The sequence below is a fragment of the Rhinatrema bivittatum genome, chromosome 11, assembly GCF_901001135.1.
Source record: "Rhinatrema bivittatum chromosome 11, aRhiBiv1.1, whole genome shotgun sequence".
Lineage (NCBI taxonomy): Eukaryota > Metazoa > Chordata > Amphibia > Gymnophiona > Rhinatrematidae > Rhinatrema > Rhinatrema bivittatum.
This window is the reverse complement of record NC_042625.1, coordinates 35,153,143-35,174,628: the sequence shown is the minus strand read 5'-3', so window position 1 is coordinate 35,174,628 and position 21,486 is coordinate 35,153,143. Positions and strand designations below refer to the sequence as shown.

Below are 21,486 nucleotides of genomic sequence, written 5' to 3'. Positions count from 1 at the left end.
ATAATCCCAACTCCTTCTACATCCAACCTGCTGTGATTCAGGCTGCCTCATTTTTTCCAACAGTACACCAGTACACCAGTTGCACAAATTGTATGCTGTTGGTCCATTACAAATATGACTCAGCCTGTAGCTTGCTAATCACCCATATGTGAGGACTACATCTGCTATCCTGGGATAACACCTATTACAAGGTAAGCAATTTTGCTGTCAGACCAAGGTTCCATCAAGCCCAGCATCCTGTTTCCAACAGTGTCCAATCCAGGCCATAAGAACCCCTGGCAAGTACCCAAAAACTGTCTATCCCATTCTATGATGCTGGTAATAGCAGTGGCTATTTTTAGGGTGAACTTGGAGCATTTCACTGGGAGCTATAAACTCAGATTAGCTTCTAGTGCCTCAGAGATTAAGCAAGGTCATAACATGGATTAGAGACCTCCAGGGTTCATGTATCCCTGTTCAGTTTCCCCTTGGTAATTCAGATGCTTTGGGTAAAAACTCTACGAATGATGATCTGACTAGCAGGCCAGTGGGTATGGCAGATATGTGATATAAAACTTCGATCTCCCATATGGCAGTGCATGATACAGCCATGGGACTAGCTCTCTTGTTTGCACTTTTAATATTAAGTGTTTTGCTGTGAAGGAGGCATAAGGATGGATTGGGAGATTTGTTTCATTCTGGTCCATTTGTTTAAAAGCAGGCCGGAAGGTTAGAAATGGAGCTCCATAGTGGCATTTCTTGCTTCCTCTTCCTATTTGTCTTCACTTAGTTGGTGACTGAGCAGTTGAAGGGAATGAGATGCCACTAATTTTGGAGGACTGTGCAGTCATTTCCTATTCTCCTAAATGGAGCATGTTTTGTGTTGTAGAAAACCTCCGTACTCAAAGAGGAGGATGAACCAGAAGAGGAGGAGGATGAAGAAATGGGCCATGCGGAGACTTATGCCGAATATATGCCAATAAAGTGTAAGAATGACTTCCTCCTAAAAAGCAGGTTATGTTTTCACCAAACCACATCTATTCATGGTGTCTGAAGTTTTTAGAGTACAAGAATAAGGAAAAAGAGGTTATATAGTTCAGAAATTGTTACTTTTTGCTTATAGTAGGTTTTGCTATGTTGGAGATCAAAATGTATGTTTAAATTGGACAGACAAGCTGAGTTTGTGGGATGTATGTTGCCAGACCCTCTGAATTTCAGGTTTGGGTTTTTGTTTCCCAAATTTTATAGTCAGACTGCAAACCAGCCTGGGTTTTTGGGGGCAGATTTTGTAAACAGAAAAATCTGCATTTGGTTTGAGAACCTGGATTGGGAATTGTCATTCTGTACAGTATATTGTGGTGAATGAAAGGCCAGCTCAGGATTTTCTTTGTCTTTAAAGTTGTGCTTTCAGGACCTTTTATTTTAATGTTTTATAAGATTTAACCTTGACGTTAGAATATTTCTGTGGATTTTCAAGCTTTATTATGATTAATATTAAAGCAAGATGGCCTAGTTGATGTGTGTATGCAAATTTTATTTTTGCTTTAATTAGTAAAAGTAGGTTTGCGCCATCCTGATCCTGTGGTAGAAACGAGCTCGTTGTCCAGTGTAACACCTGCCGACGTTTGGTTCCAGGCTACTATACCCGAAGAAACAATCGACAATGGTTGGCTCTCGGCACTACAGTTGGAAGCCGTTACATATGCAGCTCAGGTACCTGGCACTGGAGTAGTCTCAAATGCTCCTAGGGGAAGAGTTTTTGTGTTTGCTTGCATTTTTGTCAGTTGTACTTCAGTTTAATTTTTAACAGGTACAACAGGTTTTAGCTTCCTAATATAAACAGTGTAGCCAAGCTGTATTTTTGTTAAAGTTTTACAAAATTGACTTTTAAATTATGACATGTATAACCTAGTTCATTTAGGGTTGGATGCGAGTTGTGGTTGTTTTACCCAGCATTTTCCTCAATGTTTTGAGCTTTAGGTTAATTGTAAGCAGAGCTGACCATGAACCTTCATTCCTAATTTCCCAGAGACGATATAATTTTGCTGTGTGCCCCTGCCCCTCCACACACAAACACACACTTGTTTAACATACCCAGTCTGATCATTGCAGTGACAGCCCTTTGGCCAAGAGCCTTGCACTAGTGTGCTCCCTCTAGTCATGAACCCAAAATTTGGCTACTAGGTGTCATTGCATGGTAACTTAGATGAATGTTGCTATCATAGGATGCTCAGTCAGCCTGGGGATGAGAAGTCCTAACTCCGGTTTTTAAACTGGAGACTTGCTGCAAAGCAGTGCACAGCACGCGTCACCAAGCTAGCCCTATTTCCAGTTCTAATTAACTCTTAGTTTCAAGAGAAATTGATTTTTTCCTAGTGTGTAGCCAGATAGGCTCAGGACCAATGGGTTATATGCTCCCCAGCTAGCAGATAGGTATATTTCAAAGCTGTCACCACCTTAGATATGCACCTGAAGTGACCTCAGTCATTCGGTATCTCTCTGCTCCTAGCAGATGTGGGCGCTGTCCCCGTACAAGCATTGGTGTTGAATGGGATTGCAGTACTAGTTTAGGGAGGGTGCATTTTAGCTGGGCCAATTTGTTTGCAAGGCCTTTTTAAAAAGTCTGAACATTTTGGAATTCTTGCCTATTACACAGCATAGAACTCCGTGTATTGATATTGTAACCTAATTCTTCTGATTGCATGGTTTCTATCTTATTATTTTTTTACATCTTTTCATTTTTTAGATGAGTAAAAGACATTTGTAGCTTATGTTTTTGATATTGACTCTTGGTAATTTACATTTTTTTTTAAAGCAACATGAAACGTTCCTTCCTAATGGAGACAGAGCTGGCTTCTTAATAGGTGATGGTGCAGGTGTGGGCAAAGGGAGGACCATAGCTGGAATTATCTTTGAAAACTACCTGCTAGGTAGAAAAAGATCAGTATGGTAAGCGATTCGGCAAAGCACCCAAAATATTTCTTGTTTCATTGTGGTGTACTGCCTTAAATGTATGACTCTTAAGCAAAGCCTAATACATTAAATGCTTACTATAACACTTGGCTGAAAATTTATTTATTGTTTTTGCTTTAGTTATTTGGTTTATTTGTGGCAGAGATGGCCATGTGAGGTCTTAAAGCCACATATGTTTGTTCTTCAGAATAATTAAGATTAAATTATCTAGATTTGTTTTTCTGATTAATATTCTGCTTTGGCACTTCAGAGTTGATGTAGCATTTTATCATTAATATTCATTAACTGTTTCTCTCGAAAGTCGGAACTGTTTGCAACTTATGCAAGATTTTAAAGTCTCTAATTTGAATTTTTTTGGCAGGTTTAGTGTGTCAAACGATTTGAAGTATGATGCTGAAAGGGATTTGAGAGACATTGGCGCCAAAAATATTCAGGTCCATTCCCTAAACAAGGTTTGCATATATATTTTGTTATTGTTAAACTAGCAGTAAGCTTTTTTTCACTGTTTAACATTTTTTTGGCTTTGAAAGAATGCCTCCTTTTTCTGTCTTGTATGCTTGTAAAGTTTTCTGACCAATATTGCCAGATACAGAAGTAAAATCTAAACCTCACAGCTCTTCTAAATGTGACTTTCTTTGAAAATGCTGGTCTTGGTGTCTGCAGTCATGCTTGCAAAGTAACAAGATTTTTTTTTTCCTTTGCAGTTTAAATATGGAAAAATTTCTTCCAAACATAATGGAAGTGTGAAGAAAGGTGTGATATTTGCTACCTATTCTTCTCTGATTGGTGAAAGTCAGAGTGGTGGTAAATACAAAACTAGGCTAAAGCAGCTTTTGCACTGGTGTGGCGATGACTTTGATGGAGCAGTATCCTTTTTCAGCTTTCTAACCTTTTTGGTTATTACCCTGAGTTAATATAAAATGAAAGCCACAGTTGCAGCAGAAGCCATATGACGTGCTAATTATCAGTGTAGCTCTTCCAGGTAGACTTTTGAATGTTAATTTCTGTAATAGATACAATGCAAAACCCATGCTAAGATTGTATGAACAATCAGGCCACTACAATATTGTGCGCTCAGGTTAGTGCACAAGTTGACCTGCAGTTGGGCACGTGTTTTGGATGTGCGTCCATAACCCCTGATGCAATAAAGCAAGCAGCACGTCCAAACCAACGTGTAGCTAATAACACTCATCACATGTAAATGTCATGTTGATGAGGCTCTTGGCTAGTACCCCTGTTGTGTGTGTGTGTGTGTGTGTGTATTTATGTAAAAAAAAAAAAAAAGTGCGCATAAGGTACACATTTTTAACTCTCAAAAATGAATCCTAACCCTGGAGCTGGTGTTGATTTTTGAGGCACCCCAAAACCTGAACAGAAAAGCAGAAAATACTGCTTTTCTGTGGTTCCTCAGACTTGATATCATTGCGTTTAAGTAGGAGGAACCACAAAGCAACATGAAAAGAAAAAAAAAAATTCTTGGTGGTCAGGTTAGGAAACAGGTGCTGAATTTCAGCGTCCATTTTCCTAACCCGTGTACAGTCATGGATGCGCTAGGGATACATTTTTTAGCACAGCGGCTCATTTGCCTATTGCATCGAGCCCATAGAGAGGTGAATGGGTGCCCAGTTTTTTACATGCACTTTATTGCATTGTTCTGAAAATTTAGGATATAATTTTATACTCATCTTTTGGAATTGGTGGAATATGACCTTGGATATGTGTAATTCAGACTGTGGTTTTTTGTTTTGTTTTTTTAAGAACTTCAAACTATGCACATGTAAAAACATTTGTTGTATCACTTAATCTTATGTTCCTTAATTAAAAACCTTACAGATAGTTTTTGATGAGTGTCACAAAGCCAAGAACCTGTGTCCTGTTGGTTCTTCCAAGCCAACAAAAACAGGTTTAGCTGTATTAGAACTTCAAAATAAACTGCCAAAAGCCAGAGTTGTATATGCCAGTGCCACTGGTATGCATACCAGCATCCATATCCATAGAAAACAGCTTTCATTTTTCCAGCCATGGTATAGTGATCTGTCTTTGTTTTTTTTTTGTTTTCAGGTGCTTCGGAACCAAGGAACATGGCTTACATGAACCGCCTAGGAATATGGGGTCAAGGCACCCCATTCAGAGAATTTAATGACTTCATTCAGGCTGTGGAACGAAGGTGCTAAGTTTTTTTTTTTTTTTTTTTTTTTTTTTTTGACAACTAAATGATCTTCTCTGATTATGCACAAATATTAATTGGTAAATGTTTCTGCATCTCTTATTGTTCAGAGGTGTTGGTGCCATGGAAATAGTTGCTATGGATATGAAACTGCGAGGAATGTACATAGCAAGACAGTTGAGCTTTACAGGTGTGACCTTCAAAATTGAAGAAGTCCATCTCTCGGATATTTACATCAAGATGTACAATAAATCTGTCAAACTGGTGAGACAGTGCACTTTTGCTTTTGATGTTCATCAGTTTGCAGTCTCTTCTGTTTTCTTAGTATATGCATATCTTGCATAGTCCTTTTCTGTGTTAACAGCCTCTTCCCATTTTTTTCTGTCCTGACCAGTTTAATTCATAAGGGATGCATGTGATGCTGTAAACACCCTTGAAATTTGATTTCAAGGAATTGAATGTAAATAAGTTTGACATTCGCATATCGACACATCTTACAATACTGTTGATTTTAAATACCTTGTTGACATGCATAAGTCTACAATGGTTCACTTGTAGTGCTCTGTCAAAGTAGCTTTACTATTAAAACTAAAAAACCCCCCAAAAAAACAGCCCAAAGGCTGGTATCATTGTTAAATGATGGGGGTTATTATACTTTTCCAGTGTAAAATGTTGGGATTTATTTCTCTTAAACTTTTTTTTGTTTGGGAAATTTTGCTGTTGGCTGATTTTTTTTTCTTAGATTTTCGGGTTGGTGGATTGTGCAAAGTTTTTTTGTGAAAGGAATAATTTTTCCTACCTGTCTGAGTTTAATAGGCCTCTTTTTCTTTCAGATAAGTGTATAGCATGTCTTGGGATTATCCCTAAACAGTGATGGATTTTTGTCTGTTCTCCATTGGAAGTCATGGTCTTCTATAGAAATGAATTTTTTTTTCCTTTTGTTGATACATTTTTGGACTTTGTGGAAATTGTTCCAGTTCTTTTTTACTGCTTCTATAGAAATGCACAGACTCTTAAAGTGTGATTATTTCTTTTCTTAAGTGGGTGTTGGCCAGAGAGAGATTTCAACAAGCAGCTGATTTAATTGATGCTGAGCAGCGAATGAAAAAGTCCATGTGGGGTCAGTTTTGGTCTGCTCATCAAAGGTTCTTCAAATACCTCTGCATAGCCTCCAAAGTTAAAAGGGTGGTCCAGTTAGCACGAGAAGAAATAAAGAATGGAAAAGTAAGAATTCATTAAATTCTTTGTAGCATACTGGATAGGTCATTGACATTAGATCACTCTGGAAAAGATTGTGAAATATTTACATGTCAAATTGTGCTCAATTGTTTATCTTAATTCATGCAGTTAAGAACATAAGGTGGTCTATGCTGGGTCTGACCAAAGTACATCAAATCCAGCATGCTGTATCTGACAATAGCCTACCTATGCCACCAGGAAGTATAGAGTAGATCCATTCCTTGCTGCCCCTCCCAGGAAGAAGCGTTGGCTTTCCCAAGTGTACCTGGCTGCTAATCGTTTATGGAAGGTGTGGTCAACACAGGCCCTCAAGATTTTCAGGATGTCTACAATGAATGTGTGCAACAATTTACATACCATAAAGATGGGGCATGCAAATCTCTCATGCATATTCATTATGGGTAACCTAAAAAACAGGCTTTTTTATGGCACTTGAGAATTGGAGTTGGCACCCCTGGCTTTATTTATTTTTCCTCCAGAAACTTGCTTATGCAAGTTTCTGGAGAAGCTCTTTCACATCTATCAGATTAGCTTTAGTTGTGAATATGTGGAATTGGAAACTAATTTACCCTGTCCACAGTACAGCTTTCCTGGGTAAATGGGTTTTAGTAGCATTAAATGTGATTGATTAGTGTTGTCATAATCAATTACAGAGCAATCACAACAGTTATAAAAACTTTTGAGAATGGCACAAGCCACATGATCATTTTACTGAGAATGGATTCACATACTTGTTGAAGTTACTGTACTCAGGCACCAGTACTTTAAGATTTGTTTGATCGCTGAGGGCATAACGTTCTCTCTTGTTGGCATTACTTCCAGTGTGTGGTCATTGGATTGCAGTCCACTGGAGAAGCAAGAACGTTAGAGGCTCTGGAGGAAGGTGGCGGAGAACTGAATGACTTTGTCTCTACAGCAAAGTAAGTTTTCAGGTGTTGCTTATATGTAAATAAGATAAACCCAATGAAAATGAGCATCTCAAACAGTTTCAGAAACGCTTTTGGTGAAGTTTAGTATTTTACTTGGTTTCACACAAATCACAGTACCCATTACTACAAATCCATAACACATTACTGTGCTGCACGTTGACATACAGAGGTATCTGGGTTCTTATGACAGCAGCTACATACTTAGATGGCCAGTCTGACACTGCTCTTTTTCCAGTCCTGACTCCCTGCTGTTGGCAGTTGTCTTTTTTTCCTGTTCCCTGTACGTACCAGGATCAGTCCAGGACACCTGGGTTGTGACTCCGCACCAGTAGATGGAGACAGACTAAAACTTGTGGGCGGAGCCATATATGCCCCTGTGCCAGTCACAGCCCCTCAGTCTTACTCTGTCTCCAGTAGATGGTGCAGGTCCGGTCACAGCCCTGCCTGCCCTGGTTCTGGTACTCCGTCAGGGTCGGTTCTTTTTTATTCTTTAGGCCAGTTTAGGCTACGGTGTTTTTCTGTTTGGGTAATTTTCTAAATTGTCCCTTAGGTCCCTTTCGCCCTGCCTCCCAGGGGGGTTGTGAGGTTCTGAGGGGACCACCCCCCCCTGGTTGAGGCCGCTGCTAGGGTCGAGGACCCAGCTGGCCTAGTAGCAGCGTCAGGGGTGACACCGGGGAGCCCGGTTCACTCACCCCTGCTGGATTAGGGCTCCAGGACCGTGGACAGCGACAGGCGTTTTTGTTTAAAAAAAAAAAAAAAAAAAAAAAAAAAAAAAAGGTTTGTTTTTATTTCTGTGCCGGCTCTCTCTTGCTTCGCGTCGCCGCTCGTGGGGGGGGGCGCCGCCGACGGGGGGAGGCCGTTCGAATTTTTTTGTTTAATTTCGTCGCTCCTGCTGCCCCGTTTTCGCGCCTCTTCGCCGGCATGCCTCGCGGCTCGGTCTGCCGGGCCTGTGGCTCGGCGCGCGCGCGAGTCTGTGCGTGGCCTGCATCCCGGGCGGAGAGGGGTCGTCTGGGGCGCCTCGGGGGGCTCGTTCGCGGCCCGCGCGATCGCCTCCGCGCGGGGGGGGGGGGGGGCGCCGTAGAAAAGCCCCAAGAGCTTTTCCCGCTTAGCGCGGGAGTGGCGGCCATTTTGGCCACGGGCCGCGAAATGGCGCGGGAAACGGCAGGGCCTTCGGCCTTGCCTCCCGCGCTTTCCCCGCAGCGGGTCGCGGTCGGAGGGGGTCCCTCGGGGGACACAGGGTCCCCGGGGAGTCCTGCTGATTTTTCCTCAGATTCTAGCTCGCTGTCGGAGGACCTTGCGCTTTTGTTGCGCAAGGTCCTGAAATACAAAAAAAGCAAGCGCGGCCGGAGGGAGGCTCGCAGAGCTCCACCGCAGAAGAGGTCCAGGAAGCCTTCCGGGGTCGCGGAGGGGCCCCAGGGCGCCTTGCGGGGGAAGCGGTCTCCACGTGGCGTCCCACAGGAGGCGGACACCGATTCCTCCCCCGAGGACGACGCTGATTCCCCTGAGGAGTCCCAGAAGGGACCCGACGATGTGGGAGCGGACGGCTCCGCTACGTCCGGCGTCGCGAAAGGCTCACAGGCAGTGGAAGGAGACGATCCCAAAGTGGTCAGGCTCTTCCGTAGGGATGAATTGCCACCTCTAATTCCAGCCATTATCCAGGAACTGGGAATAAACCCCCCTCCGGCGGTGGTTCGTCAGGAAGCGAACATGGATCCGGTCCTGTTAGGCCTCACGGGTCCGGCAGTTGCTTTTCCGTTCCATTTTTCTTCAACGGACATCATGTTCCGTGAATGGGACACTCCGGAGTTAGGGCTGAAGGTCAGCAAGGCCATGGACAAGCTTTACCCGCTCCCGGAGGATGCGCTGGACCTTCTCAAGTTTCCCAAGGTGGATTCGGCGGTTTCGGCGGTAACGAAGAGATCTACTATCCCGGTTACGGGTGCGACAGCCCTTCGGGACCTTCAGGACAGGAAGCTGGAAGTACAGCTCAAGAAGATTTTTGAGGTTTCAGCGCTAGGAATTCGGGCCGCCATGTGTACGAATTTCGCTTTGAGAGCTGGCTTACGCTGGGCTCAGGTCCTTCAAGCCAATGCGGATCTTTCGGCAGACGAGGCAGCGCAAGCGGATAAGTTGGAAGCGGTAATAGCATATGGCGCAGATGCACTCCACGATCTGCTGCGCACTTCGTCTAGATCCATGGTGGCGTCTGTCTCGGCGCGCCGCCTCCTGTGGCTACGCAACTGGGCGGCGGATGGCTCTTCTAAGGCTCACCTCGGGGCGCTGCCATTCAAGGGTAAATTGCTGTTTGGCAAGGAATTAGATGACTTGATGGCTTCCCTGGGGGAAAATAGGGCTTTCAGGTTACCCGAAGATAGATCCAGGTCGCGGCCTTCTTTTTCAGCCAGGTCCCGCTTTCGTGGGCCCAGGAAGGCGCGACCTCAAAGGTCGTCGGGGCACTCGTTCAGATCTTCCTCATCCCGTACTCCACAGTGGCAGCAGCAGCAGTCCTTTCGTGGGAGGCACTTTGGCAGACCAGGGGGTGCCCTGGCCATCACGGCGCCCAAATCTTCTCAATGAAAGGGGGTCGGCCCTTCTCCCGCCGCAGCCTCAGCACGCCGTTCCCAACGTCGGGGCGCGGTTGCTGTCGTTTTACGAGAGATGGGCCGGAATAACGTCGGACCAGTGGGTCCTCACCGTGATAAGACACGGCTACGCGTTAGATTTTGCTCGCATTCCAGTGGACAAGTTCCTTGTGTCACCCTGCAAGGCTCCCGAGAAGAAGGCGGCGGTGCTAGACACCATCCGCCGCTTAGAGGACTTGGGAGCTATCTCCCCCGTCCCGGTCAGCCAACAAGGCGAAGGCCGTTACTCCATTTACTTCATCGTACCAAAGGAGGACGGCACGTCCCGGCCAATCCTGGATCTCAAAGGGGTGAACCGATGCCTTCGCGTTCCTCACTTCAAAATGGAGACGATCCGGTCAGTCATCGCCGCGGTCCGGCCAGGCGAGTTCCTGGCCTCCCTGGACCTCACGGAGGCGTATCTTCACATAGGCATCCAGCCGTCGTTCCAACGCTTCCTCAGATTCTGCATTCTGGGTCGGCATTACCAGTTTCGGGCGCTCCCGTTTGGGCTCGCAACGGCCCCTCGTACTTTCACGAAGGTGATGGTCGTGGTGGCGGCGCAATTGCGCCGAGAAGGTCTCCAGGTCCATCCGTATCTGGACGATTGGTTGATTCGGGCGAAGTCCGAGGATCAGTGTCGGATGGCGGTGGCCAGGGTCCTCCATCTGTTGCAGTCCCTGGGATGGGTGGTCAACTTCAGCAAGAGTCACCTTACACCCACGCAGACCTTGGAATATCTGGGAGCTCTTTTCGACACGAAGCAGGGCAAGGTGTTTCTGTCGCTCGAACGGAGGGGCAAATTGCAAACTCAGGTACAACGCTTGTTGTCTCTCCGCCAGCCGCGGGTCTGCGACTACCTTACGGTCCTAGGGTCTATGGCGTCCACGCTGGCGCTGGTGCCATGGGCGTTCGCTCATCTGCGACCCTTACAGTCATCCTTGCTTTCCCGCTGGAAGCCGGTCTCGGAGGATTTCCACTTACCGCTTCCTCTAGCGGGACACGCGAGGTCCAGCCTGCGTTGGTGGCTAGACCCCAGTCATCTTTCCGCCGGAGTCTCTCTCCTGGTGCCCAGTTGGACAGTGGTGACCACGGATGCCAGCCTCTCCGGTTGGGGAGCGGTCTGCCTAGGGAGCTCAGTTCAAGGCCTATGGTCAGTGTCGCAAGCCCAGTGGTCTATCAATCGCCTAGAGACCAGAGCGGTCCGTCTGGCCCTGCAGGCTTTTCTACCATTGCTGCGGGGAAAGGCAGTCCGAGTGTTGTCGGACAATGCGACCACCGTGGCATACATCAACCGGCAGGGGGGACCCGGAGCCCCCAGGTGGCAGAAGAAGCTCAGCGCTTGATGGCCTGGTCGGAGCTACATCTCAGCAACCTCGCAGCGTCTCACATTGCGGGAGTCGACAACGTGCAGGCGGACTATCTCAGCCGTCATCGTCTGGATCCCGGAGAGTGGGAGCTGGGGGACGAAGCGTTTCTTCTCATTTGCGAAACGTGGGGGGTGCCCCACATGGATCTGATGGCCACGTGGCACAACGCGAAGGCCCCGCGATTTTACAGTCGACGTCGAGAGCGGGGGGCAGAAGGCGTCGATGCGTTGGTGCTTCCCTGGCCGACGGATGTGCTGCTCTACGTGTTTCCCCCGTGGCCGATGATCGGCAAGATTCTACGGCGCATAGAGTTGCATCCGGCCAACGTGATCTTGGTGGCACCGGAGTGGCCTCGCCGGCCGTGGTTCGCAGACCTCGTACAACTGGCAGTAGCGGCCCCCCTTCGGTTCCAGGGAATGGTGGCCCTACTCCATCAGGGCCCCGTCTGTTTGGAGGAGGCGGATCACTTCTGTCTCGCGGCATGGCTTTTGAGAGGAATCGACTGAAGAGAAAAGGTTATTCAGATGCGGTGGTGGCCACGCTACTGCGTTCCAGGAAGCAATCAACGTCTTTGGCTTACGTCCGTGTCTGGGTAGTCTTTGAGGACTGGTGCGTGCAGCGAGGGGTGGACCCCACTTCGGCTTCCATCTCTGATGTTCTAGCGTTCCTCCAGGCGGGTCTGGCCAAAGGTCTGGCGTGCAGTTCCCTACGGGTCCAAGTGGCGGCGCTTGGGTGTTTGCGAGGTAAGTCTCTGGCGCTTCACCCGGATATTGCTCGTTTCCTTCGGGGGGCTAAGCACCTTCGCCCCCCGTTACGTCTTCCTTATCCGGCTTGGAACCTCAATTGGGTTCTCTCCGCTCTATGCACGGCGCCGTTTGAGCCCTTGAAACGCGCAACTCTTAAGGATCTCACTTTAAAAACGGCTTTCTTGGTGGCAATTGCCTCGGCACGGCGTGTTTCCGAGTTACAGGCCCTGTCCTGTAGGGAAACTTTCTTGCGTATCTCCGATTCGGGGGTTTCCTTACGGACGGTTCCTTCCTTTCTTCCGAAAGTGGTCTCGTCGTTCCACGTGAATCAATCGGTGGAGTTGCCCGCTTTTACGTGCGGAGACTCCTCTGCTACCGAAGAGAGGGAGTTACGGAAGCTTGACGTGCGGAGATCCCTTCTCCGATATCTGGAGGTCACTAATCCGTTTCGGGTCACGGATCATCTGTTTGTCCTGTTCTCTGGACCAAAGAAAGGAGCTGCAGCGTCCCGAACAACTATCGCTCGTTGGCTCAAGGAGGCCATTGGTTCGGCATACTTGGTGCGGGGAAAACCTCTTCCCGTGGGGCTGCGAGCTCACTCGACTCGCTCTCAAGCAGCGTCTTGGGCGGAAGCTTCTCAGGTGTCGCCTCAAGAGATTTGCAGGGCGGCCACCTGGAAGTCGTTGCATACTTTTGTCCGGCATTACCGGCTGGATGTCCGGGCTACCGATTCTGGGGGTTTTGGAGAGAGGGTACTCCGAGCGGGACTCTCTGCTTCCCACCCTCAGTAGGTTGCTCTGGTACATCCCAGGTGTCCTGGACTGATCCTGGTACGTACAGGGAAAGGAAAATTAGTTTCTTACCTGATAATTTTCGTTCCTGTAGTACCAAGGATCAGTCCAGGATCCCGCCCGCAGTGCTGCGCTGAAGTAATGGAGAGTCCGCTCTGTGTTTTGATTTGCTCTGTTCCGCTTGTTCGCTCTCTCGGTTGGAGAGTCCGTTTTCAGAAGGGGTGTTTCTTTCCCCGTTAGTTAGCGGTATCTAGTTTTGTTTACTTCTCTGGTTGTGTTCTACTTTGACATTCCGTAAGACTGAGGGGCTGTGACTGGCACAGGGGCATATATGGCTCCGCCCACAAGCTTTAGTCTGTCTCCATCTACTGGTGCGGAGTCACAACCCAGGTGTCCTGGACTGATCCTTGGTACTACAGGAACGAAAATTATCAGGTAAGAAACTAATTTTCCTTTAGCTTTTATTTTTTTCTCCTTCTAGTTCCCTGTATGTACCCAGATCAATCCAGATTCCTGGGTTTTTTACTTCTGCCAGCAGATGGAGACAGTTTTATAGAAACTGCTATATAATGTAGTGTGCCATCTGTAGTCCCTCAGCATTTTTCAGTCTCCAGAAGATGGCAGATAGTGCAAAACCTACAGTTCCCTGTACGTACCAGGATCAGCCCAGACCACTGGGTTATGCCTCCCTTCCAGCAGATGGAGTCGGAGAAAAGCTGAAAAGCATCCCCAGATAACCCGGTGTGCCACCTGCAGTCCTTCAGTATTTCTGACTCCAGCAGATGAAGGATGGCAATACCTGCAATCCTGATCATTTGCAAAATTCTTTATTTGATTAATAAGTGAAGGGGGTATCCTAACCTTAGTACCTTTTGACTAGATCAACTTGTAGTAAGTAGTAAAAAAAAAAAAAAAAATGGAAGACTCAGATCACTTTGTAATAGCAGGCAAGGCCGGGCTCCTGCCCTTGGCCTTAATACCTGGAGAATATTGACACAGCCCGGTGAGTTGAGGGGGTTTACCAGTGGGCCAGTTCCCCCTCCCCCCCCCCATACAGTGCCAGAGACGTCTTAATTCCTCTGAGAGCTACAAATTGTATATTAAACCCAGGGACGTACATTCCCCTGGTTGAGTAGCTCTGAAAAAGAAAAAGTAAATACATAAATAAGAGACAAAGGATAAGCCTTTTAAACAGAGCGAGCCTGCTGAAATCTCCTGGGGCTCCGGAATGGGTGAATTGCTTCACTCAGCTGATTTTCTACTTACGGCTTAGATTGCCATGCTGGGAGGATCGTGATGTGCAGTGTGTGAAGAGCCTCTGCGCCCATTGTATCCCCGGGGGGGATACAATGGGCGCAGATCCCCAGACCTGCGGAGGATCAAGGGGCTCATAGGACCCGGCCTTCCCGTCCCGCTCCTGATGCTGAGCTACCAGCGCCTTCCACTCCGGGGTCCATGCTTCCGGACCCCTCCCCGGTGGATACGAGTGATGTTGACAATGCCGCTCCGGTGGAGGAGGATGATCCGCGGGTGCGCTGGTTATTTCGTAAGGAGGAGCTAGACCCTTTGATTCCTCATGTGCTACAGGAACTAGATATTCAGGCTCCGCAGCTGGTGACGGATCCTTCTTCAGGGGATCTTGTTTTGTCAGGCCTGCAGGCCCCTCTTAGAACTTTTCCTTTCCACCCGAAGCTTTTACAGCTTATGACCTGGGAATGGGATGCGCCTGAAGCCACCCTAAGGGTTCATAGGGCCATGGAAAAACTTTGCCCACTGCTGGACTAGTTCTTGGATCTTCTCAAGATCCCTAAGGTGGATGCGGCCATGTCTGCCATCGCCAAGCACACCACGGTTCCGGTAATGGGAGGAGCAGCTCTCGAGGACCTCCAGGATAGTATCTGCCCTTGGAGTTAGGGCGGCCATCTGTAGTAGTCTCATGCAGAGAGCTACCCTTAGATGGGTTCAGCAATTACAACTCAAGAGCTCCCTCCGGTGGAGGCAGAACAGGCCGACCACATGGAAGTGGTGGTTGCTTATATAGTGGACGCTTTGTACGATCTTCTTCTTCGTACTTCTGCGCGCACGATGTCCTCAGCAGTTTCGGCAAGGAGGCTTCTTTGGCTCCGCAATTGATCAGCTGTTGTCTCTTCTAAGTCTCAGCTGGGTGCCTTTCCATTTAGAGAAAAGCTGTTTGGAGATGATCTGGAACAAATGGTTAAGTCCTTAGGGGACAGTAAGGTTTACAGGCTCCCGGAGGACAAGCCCAGGCTGTCTCGCACTTTTGGTGCGACACAGGGTTGTTTTCGGGGTCAGCACCGTTTTCGTACGGGTAGGGGCTCGTCTTTTGCCCCTCTGCAGTCGGCATGGCTTGGGCTTGGGCTCATTCCTTTCGTGGTAGACTGCCTCAGCACAACAGATCCTCCCAAGGATTTTCCTCCAACAAGGCTTCCCAGTGAAGGTGTGCTGGTCCATTCCTCCGTTCCCGAGATCAAGGGTCATCTCTCCCTGTTTCGCGAGTGGGTTCTAGATGATACAGAACACTGTTACGCTTTGAATTTTGCTCGCCCACTTCGGGATCTGTTCCTGGTGTCTCCTTGCGGGTCTCAGGCAAAGCAACAGGTCATATGCCAAACCCTGTCTCGGCTCAAGGCTCTGGGAGCGGTTGTCCTGGTGCCACAGAACGAATGTCAGACCGGCAGGTACTCATTTATTTCGTAGTCCCCCAAGAAGGAGGGCTCCTTCTGGCCAATATTGGACTTAAAAAAGGTCAACAGAGCACTATGGGTCCCTCGTTTTTGAATGGAGACGTTGAGGTCCATCATTGCGGCTGTCCACAAAGGCGAATTTTTGGCTTATTTGGATCTGACGGAGGCTTACCTTCACATAGGAATCCGAGAGCATCATCGAAGGTTTCTGCGGTTCATGGTCTTGGGCGAGCATTACCAGCTTTGTGCGCTGCCGTTCGGTTTAGCAATGGCTCCCCACGTCTTCACCAAGGTGATGGTGGTAGTGGCAGCATGTCTAGGGTGGGAGGGGGATCTTAGTTCATCCCTATCTGGATGACTGGCTCACTCGGGCGAAATCGGAAGAGCTTTGCAAGGTGGAGGTGCAATCTGTTTTGCATCTCCTCCATTCGCTTGGATGGGTTGTCAATTTCTCCAAGAGCCAATTGGTACCGTCCCAGGTGTCGGAATTTCTGGGAGCACGGTTCGATACATCTGTGGGCAAGGTTTTCCTGCCTTGGGAGAGGATGGGCAAAATAATGTCTCAGGTTCGACGTCTTTTGGCCTTTCCATTGCCCAAGGTATGGGACTATTTGCAAGTTCTTGGTTCTATGGCGTCTACTCTGGAGTTGGTTCCCTGGGCGTTTGCTCATATGAGGCCTTTGCAGAGGGCATTGTTTTCCCGTTGGGACCCCAAGTCCAAGGAGTTCCACTTGCCCTTGCCCCTTCTGGATCCAGCCAGGGCCAGTCTAGAATGGTGGTTGATCCCCGATCACTTACAGCAGGGAATGGATCGTGACAACAGATGCCAGCCTTTCCGGTTGGGGGCAGTCTGTCAGTCACAATCAGCACAAAGTCCATGGAAAGCGCAGGAGTCCTAGTGGTCCATAAATCGGTTGGAGACAAGGGCGGTTCGTCTAGCATATTGCGCTGTTTCCACCGGTAATCCAGCATCGTTCGGTAATGATCCTATCCAACAATGCGACAACCGTGGCTTACATAAATCGTCAAGGGGGAACATACAGTTAGCCGGTGGCCGCAGAGGCAGACAAGTTGATGGTCTGGGCAGAATGCAATCTGCTCCGGTTGGTGGCATCACACATAGCTGGAGTGGACAACGTCCCGGCTGATTTTTCTCAGTCGACAAAGGCTAGATACCAGCGAATGGGAGCTGTCAGAGGAGGCGATGCAGCTCTTGACTCGCCGCATCCAGGAGCCCCCCGGCTGGATTTGACGGCGACTCGGCTGAACACGAAAGCGGCTCGTTTCTTCAGTCGCAGAAGGGAGCACGGGTCGGAAGGGATGAATGCCCTGGTCCTTCCGTGGCCTCATGACGCGCTCCTCTGTGTTTCCTCCTTGGCTGTTGGTGGAGAATGTCTTAAGTGAATAGAGTCCCACCAGGGATCGGTTATTCTCGTAGCTCTGGAGTGGCCGCAGAGTGGTTCGCACACCTGATCAACTTGGTGGTTTATGGTCCCTTGCGTTTGTCACCTACCGAATTTACTTCGACAGGGTCCAGTATTTTTCGATCAGGCGGCTCGCTTTTGTCTAGCGACTTGGCTTATGAGAGGAGACAGTTGAGAAAGAAGGGCTATCCAGATATGGTGATTACCACTCTACTACGTGTACGAAAGACCGCTACTTCTCTCACTTACATTTGGGTGTGGAAGGTTTTCGATTCCTGGTGCAGTGGGTTGAAGGTGTCCCTGTGCCAGGCCACTATTGTGCACATTCTCGCGTTCTTGCAGCAAGGCTTAAAGAAAGGACTGGCATATAGCTTGCTCCGGGTTCAGGTAGCGGCGTTGGGCTAAGAGGTAAGGTTGATGGTACATCCATTGCAGACATCCGGATGTGGCGCGTTTTCTGAAAGGAGCCAAACATTTACACCCGTCTGTGCATGCAGTGTGTCCTTCGTGGAGTTTAAATTTGGTTCTCTGTGGGCTCTGCGGTCCTCCCTTTGAGCCTATGAAGTGGGCTACATTGAAAGATTTAACAGTCAAGGTGGTGTTCCTCATGGCTATCTGTTCGGCCAGACAAATATCGGAGATTCAAGCATTGTCTTGCAGAGAACCATTCTTGCAAATCTCGGACTCTGGGGTTTCGCTTCAGACGGTGCTGCCTTTTTCTCTGAAGGTTGTATCTGCGTTTCACGTAAATCAGTCAGTTGTTACCAGCTTTTCCAGATTTGGATAGGAATTCTCCTCAGGCTCAGGATTTGAGGAGACTGGACGTCCACAGGATACTTCTGCGGTACTTGGAAATGACTAATGCTTTTCGATTGTCAGATCATCATTTTGTCTTATGGAGCGGTCCTAAGAAAGGGTGTAAGGCTTCAAAGACTACTATTGCCCGATGGTTGAAGGACGCTATTGCTTCAGCATGCATATGTCACGGGCAGCAAGTGCCAGATGGTCTTAAGACTCATTCGATCAGATCTCAAGCGGCATCTTGGGCAGAGAGCCAATGTGTTTTGCCACAAGAGATTTGCAGGGCAGCTACTTGGAAATGTTTGCCCACGTTTGCTAAGCATTACCGTTTGGACGTCCGGGCTCTGAATATTGATTCTTATGGCAGCAGTGTGCTTCGAACGGGACTCTCTGGGTCCCACCCCATTTAGGGCAGCTTGGGTACATCCCAGCGGTCTGGACTGATCCTGGTACATACAGGGAAAGGAAAATTGGTTCTTACCTGCTGACTTTCATTCCACCCAGGGGTATAGTGTTCAGGAGAGTCTGCTCGGTTGGTTTTGGGTTTTTTTTCCTCTCTGCAGTTTTTAGACTAACCTGAAGATTTTTAAGCAAGCTTATCCATGGAAGCATTTCAATCCATACTCTTGTCCTGTACATAGTTTTCGCAGGTTATTGTTGAGCTAAATTCTCTTGATGTAGTCATTGGTTGTTTAAATTTACTTCATTCTGCTTTGATATTGATTATACTGAAGGATCGCAGGAGGCACACTGGGTTATCTGCAGGTGCTTTCAGCTTTTCTCTGACTCCATCTGCTGGAAGGGAGGCATAACTCAGCGGGCTGGACTGATCCTTGGTACTACAGGAACAAAAATTAGCAGGAAAGAACCAATTGAGTTTAAAAAAAACCAAAAAACTAAGCAGAAGATTTAGAAGATCTCAAAGGGATCCTCAGGAGTTGTAAGGTCCTGATGGGGCTATCCTCTCTGGTAGAGGTGGACGAGCAGGGGGTTGGTGACCCTTCTTTAACTTGCTCCAGTTACCTTGTGTTTGACATTTAGTGGTCCAGATCCCTCAGCTCACATGAAGCAGCACTTCTGACCCACTGACCATCCTGTCCATTCCACTAAGGATGCAGGGAAATATTATATTTTTCTCTTCCTTTGTTTGCTGGTAAAATTTAAAAGAAAAGGCCTCTTTTTTTTTTTTTTTTTTCCTCTGCCGTGGTTCACTAATTAGATCAAGGACACAGTTGACCAAAGGGTTGTGGTGCAACGGGCAGGTCTCCTGGCAGCAGTAGCTTGGTGGTACTGAGACTAGAGAACAGGTTCAGGCCCTAAGCGCGCATTCTAATCCATGCCACAGGCTTCTCTAAGTCAGGCCTACGGGGGGTCATGTTTGTGGCTCAGTCTATGCGTTGGGGAGGGTAAGTCAGCAGGGCTCTCCCCTCGTGCTTGCGCTGCATCTTTAGCACACTGTTCCAGAGCTGCTTCCAGGGCCTCTTTCTCCAATGCGAAGGGGGTGGGGTTGTCAGAAGGCAACCATTTTGGATGCAGCCATGCAGTTTCAGGGGAGCCCAAGACTTCTCCACCGTGGCTGTCCCCAGCTGCTTACGGGTCCTGGGATGGATCAGGATAATTGAGGGGATTGAACACGTCTGGACACAGGACCCACGGATGCTGGATCCTCTCAGGATCAGGAATCTGATGACTTGGGTTTTTCTTCTGAATTTATTCTGATGTACAAGGAAAAGCGGGGTGGGTATGGTGCCTCAAGGCCTCGACACCCCCCCCCCCCCCCGAGGGAGGGGGTCCAAAGCATGAATAAAGTCTAATCCTCCTAAGAGAGCATGCTGAGGGAGTTCAGTGTATCTTGTGCCTGGCTTTGGGTTCTGGTGATTTTGGAGGATCTGCAGGAGGCCCCTAGTGTGGTCCCTGGAGAGAATCTACTGCAGGAGGTGCCAGACTTGATCCATAATCTGCAGGAGGTGCCTGTGGCGGAAGGTGATGATCCCAAGGTGGTTTTCCTTTTTTGCAGGGAGGAGCTCTGGCCGCTGATTCCACAGGTTTCTCCATGAGCTTGGAATCAAGATACTGCAGGAGTCAGACTTGAAGGGCGCAGATTGGTTTTGGATGGCCTGAGATGGCTTTCACAAATCTGTAAAGAAGCTGGTGGTCAGGGAGTGAGATACTCCTGAGTCCAGTCTGTGAGTCGGGAGAGCTATGGCAAAGCTCTATCCTCTACTGGAGGACACCTTGGATTTGTTGTCTCGGCCCAAAGTGGACACCTCTGTGTCGGCAGTCACCGTGAACTACTATTCTGGTAGCAGGCTTCACCACATCGAGGAATGTATAGGATCAAAAGTTGGAATTCCATCTCAAGAGGATTTTTGAAGTTTCCGATCTGGCTATCAGGGCTGCGGTGTGCTGCAGTCTGGTGCAGAGAGCGTGTCTCCGGTGGGTCCAGCAGTTGCAGGAGTCACATCCTGCATCAGCAGCCGAAAGCACAGCACGCGGATTGTCTGGAAGCAGCAATGGCGTATAGAGCTGATGTTTTTTTTTTTTTTTTTTTTGTTTTTTTTAAATAATCTAATTAGGACCTCTTCACCTATTATGTCAGAGGTGTCCACTAGGTATCTATGGTTGCTGAATTGGTCAGCTGCTGATTGCTCCAAATCTCAGCTCGGGTCACTTCCTTTTAAAGGAAAGTTGTTGTTGCTTGGAGAAGACTTGGAGAAGAAGATACAGCATCTGGGTGAATCCAAGATGCACAAGTTGCCAGATGACAAGCCTAAGGGTAGAAAGATGGTGCTGGCATGGGCTAGGTTTTGAGACAAAAAGTTTCGTCAGTCCAAAAGTTCTGGGGGTCCGCAGCGGCAGTTTTCTGCCAGGGCTTTGTCCTGGGGTCCTGCCTTTTGATGGGACTGAAGGTCCATCCGAGACAATTCTGGTACTGGTTCAGGAAGTGCAAAGCCTTCACAATGATGTGAGGCTGGCCAACTCTTTGGTTCCAGCTGTCGGTGGGAGTTTATTGCTTTTTTTTTTTTTTTTTTCCCCCTGTGGAGTGGGTCAAGATTACCACAGACCCTTGGGTCCTTGACATGGTAAAAGACTGCTACGCTTAAGATTTTGTTCATCCCATCAGGAATGCCTTTGTTGTTTCCCTTGTGGTCTGCTTGCAAAGCAGTTGGTGGTCTGAGAAACTGTGGCTCGCTTGAAGCTTCTGTGGGCCGTAGTGCAAGTTCCCGTAGGGGTGCAAAGAACGGGGAGGTACTCCATCTATTTCATGGTACCAAAAAAGGAAGAGTTCCTCAGTCTCATTCTGGGTTTAACAAAAGTAAATTCGGTTCTGAGTTCCGTGGTTTTGCATGGTCACTCATCCGCAGTAGTGTGCAGCGGAGAGTACTTGGTGTCTCTAGAACTGACAGAGACCTATCTGTACCTAGCCATCAGGCAGGACAATCAAAGGTTTCTGTGGTTCGTGATTCTTGGGGAACATCTTCAGTTTCGAGCCCTTCCCTTTGGGCTAACAATGGCACAGTGTACGTTCACCAAGGTGATGGTGGTATTGGCGTTAAGGGAAGGAGTGCTAGTGCATCCATATCTGGATGATTGGCTCTTTAGGGCAAAGTCAGAGGATCTCTGCGGTCTGTACAGAAGGTGCTGGACCGATTACACTCGCTAGGCTGGGTAGTGAATGTTCTCTCTCAGTTCTTGGAGTATTTAGGGAGTGTGGTTTCCCTTAAGGAAGGGAAGAGTATT

At 48.1% G+C, this 21,486-nt stretch overlaps 1 protein-coding gene across 2 annotated transcripts in view; it reads left to right on the top strand.

The window, feature by feature from the left end:
* Positions 1-21,486, top strand: part of SBNO1 (strawberry notch homolog 1) — a 156,823-nt gene that overhangs the window by 38,431 nt on the left and 96,906 nt on the right. For both annotated transcript variants that reach the window (XM_029619765.1, XM_029619764.1), the window contains 10 exons: positions 869-965; positions 1,532-1,692; positions 2,795-2,928; positions 3,314-3,404; positions 3,657-3,818; positions 4,786-4,921; positions 5,014-5,119; positions 5,230-5,383; positions 6,161-6,343; positions 7,181-7,278. In XM_029619765.1, the coding sequence (XP_029475625.1) occupies positions 869-965; positions 1,532-1,692; positions 2,795-2,928; positions 3,314-3,404; positions 3,657-3,818; positions 4,786-4,921; positions 5,014-5,119; positions 5,230-5,383; positions 6,161-6,343; positions 7,181-7,278 (1,322 nt within the window). The remainder of the gene's footprint in view (positions 1-868; positions 966-1,531; positions 1,693-2,794; positions 2,929-3,313; positions 3,405-3,656; positions 3,819-4,785; positions 4,922-5,013; positions 5,120-5,229; positions 5,384-6,160; positions 6,344-7,180; positions 7,279-21,486) is intronic.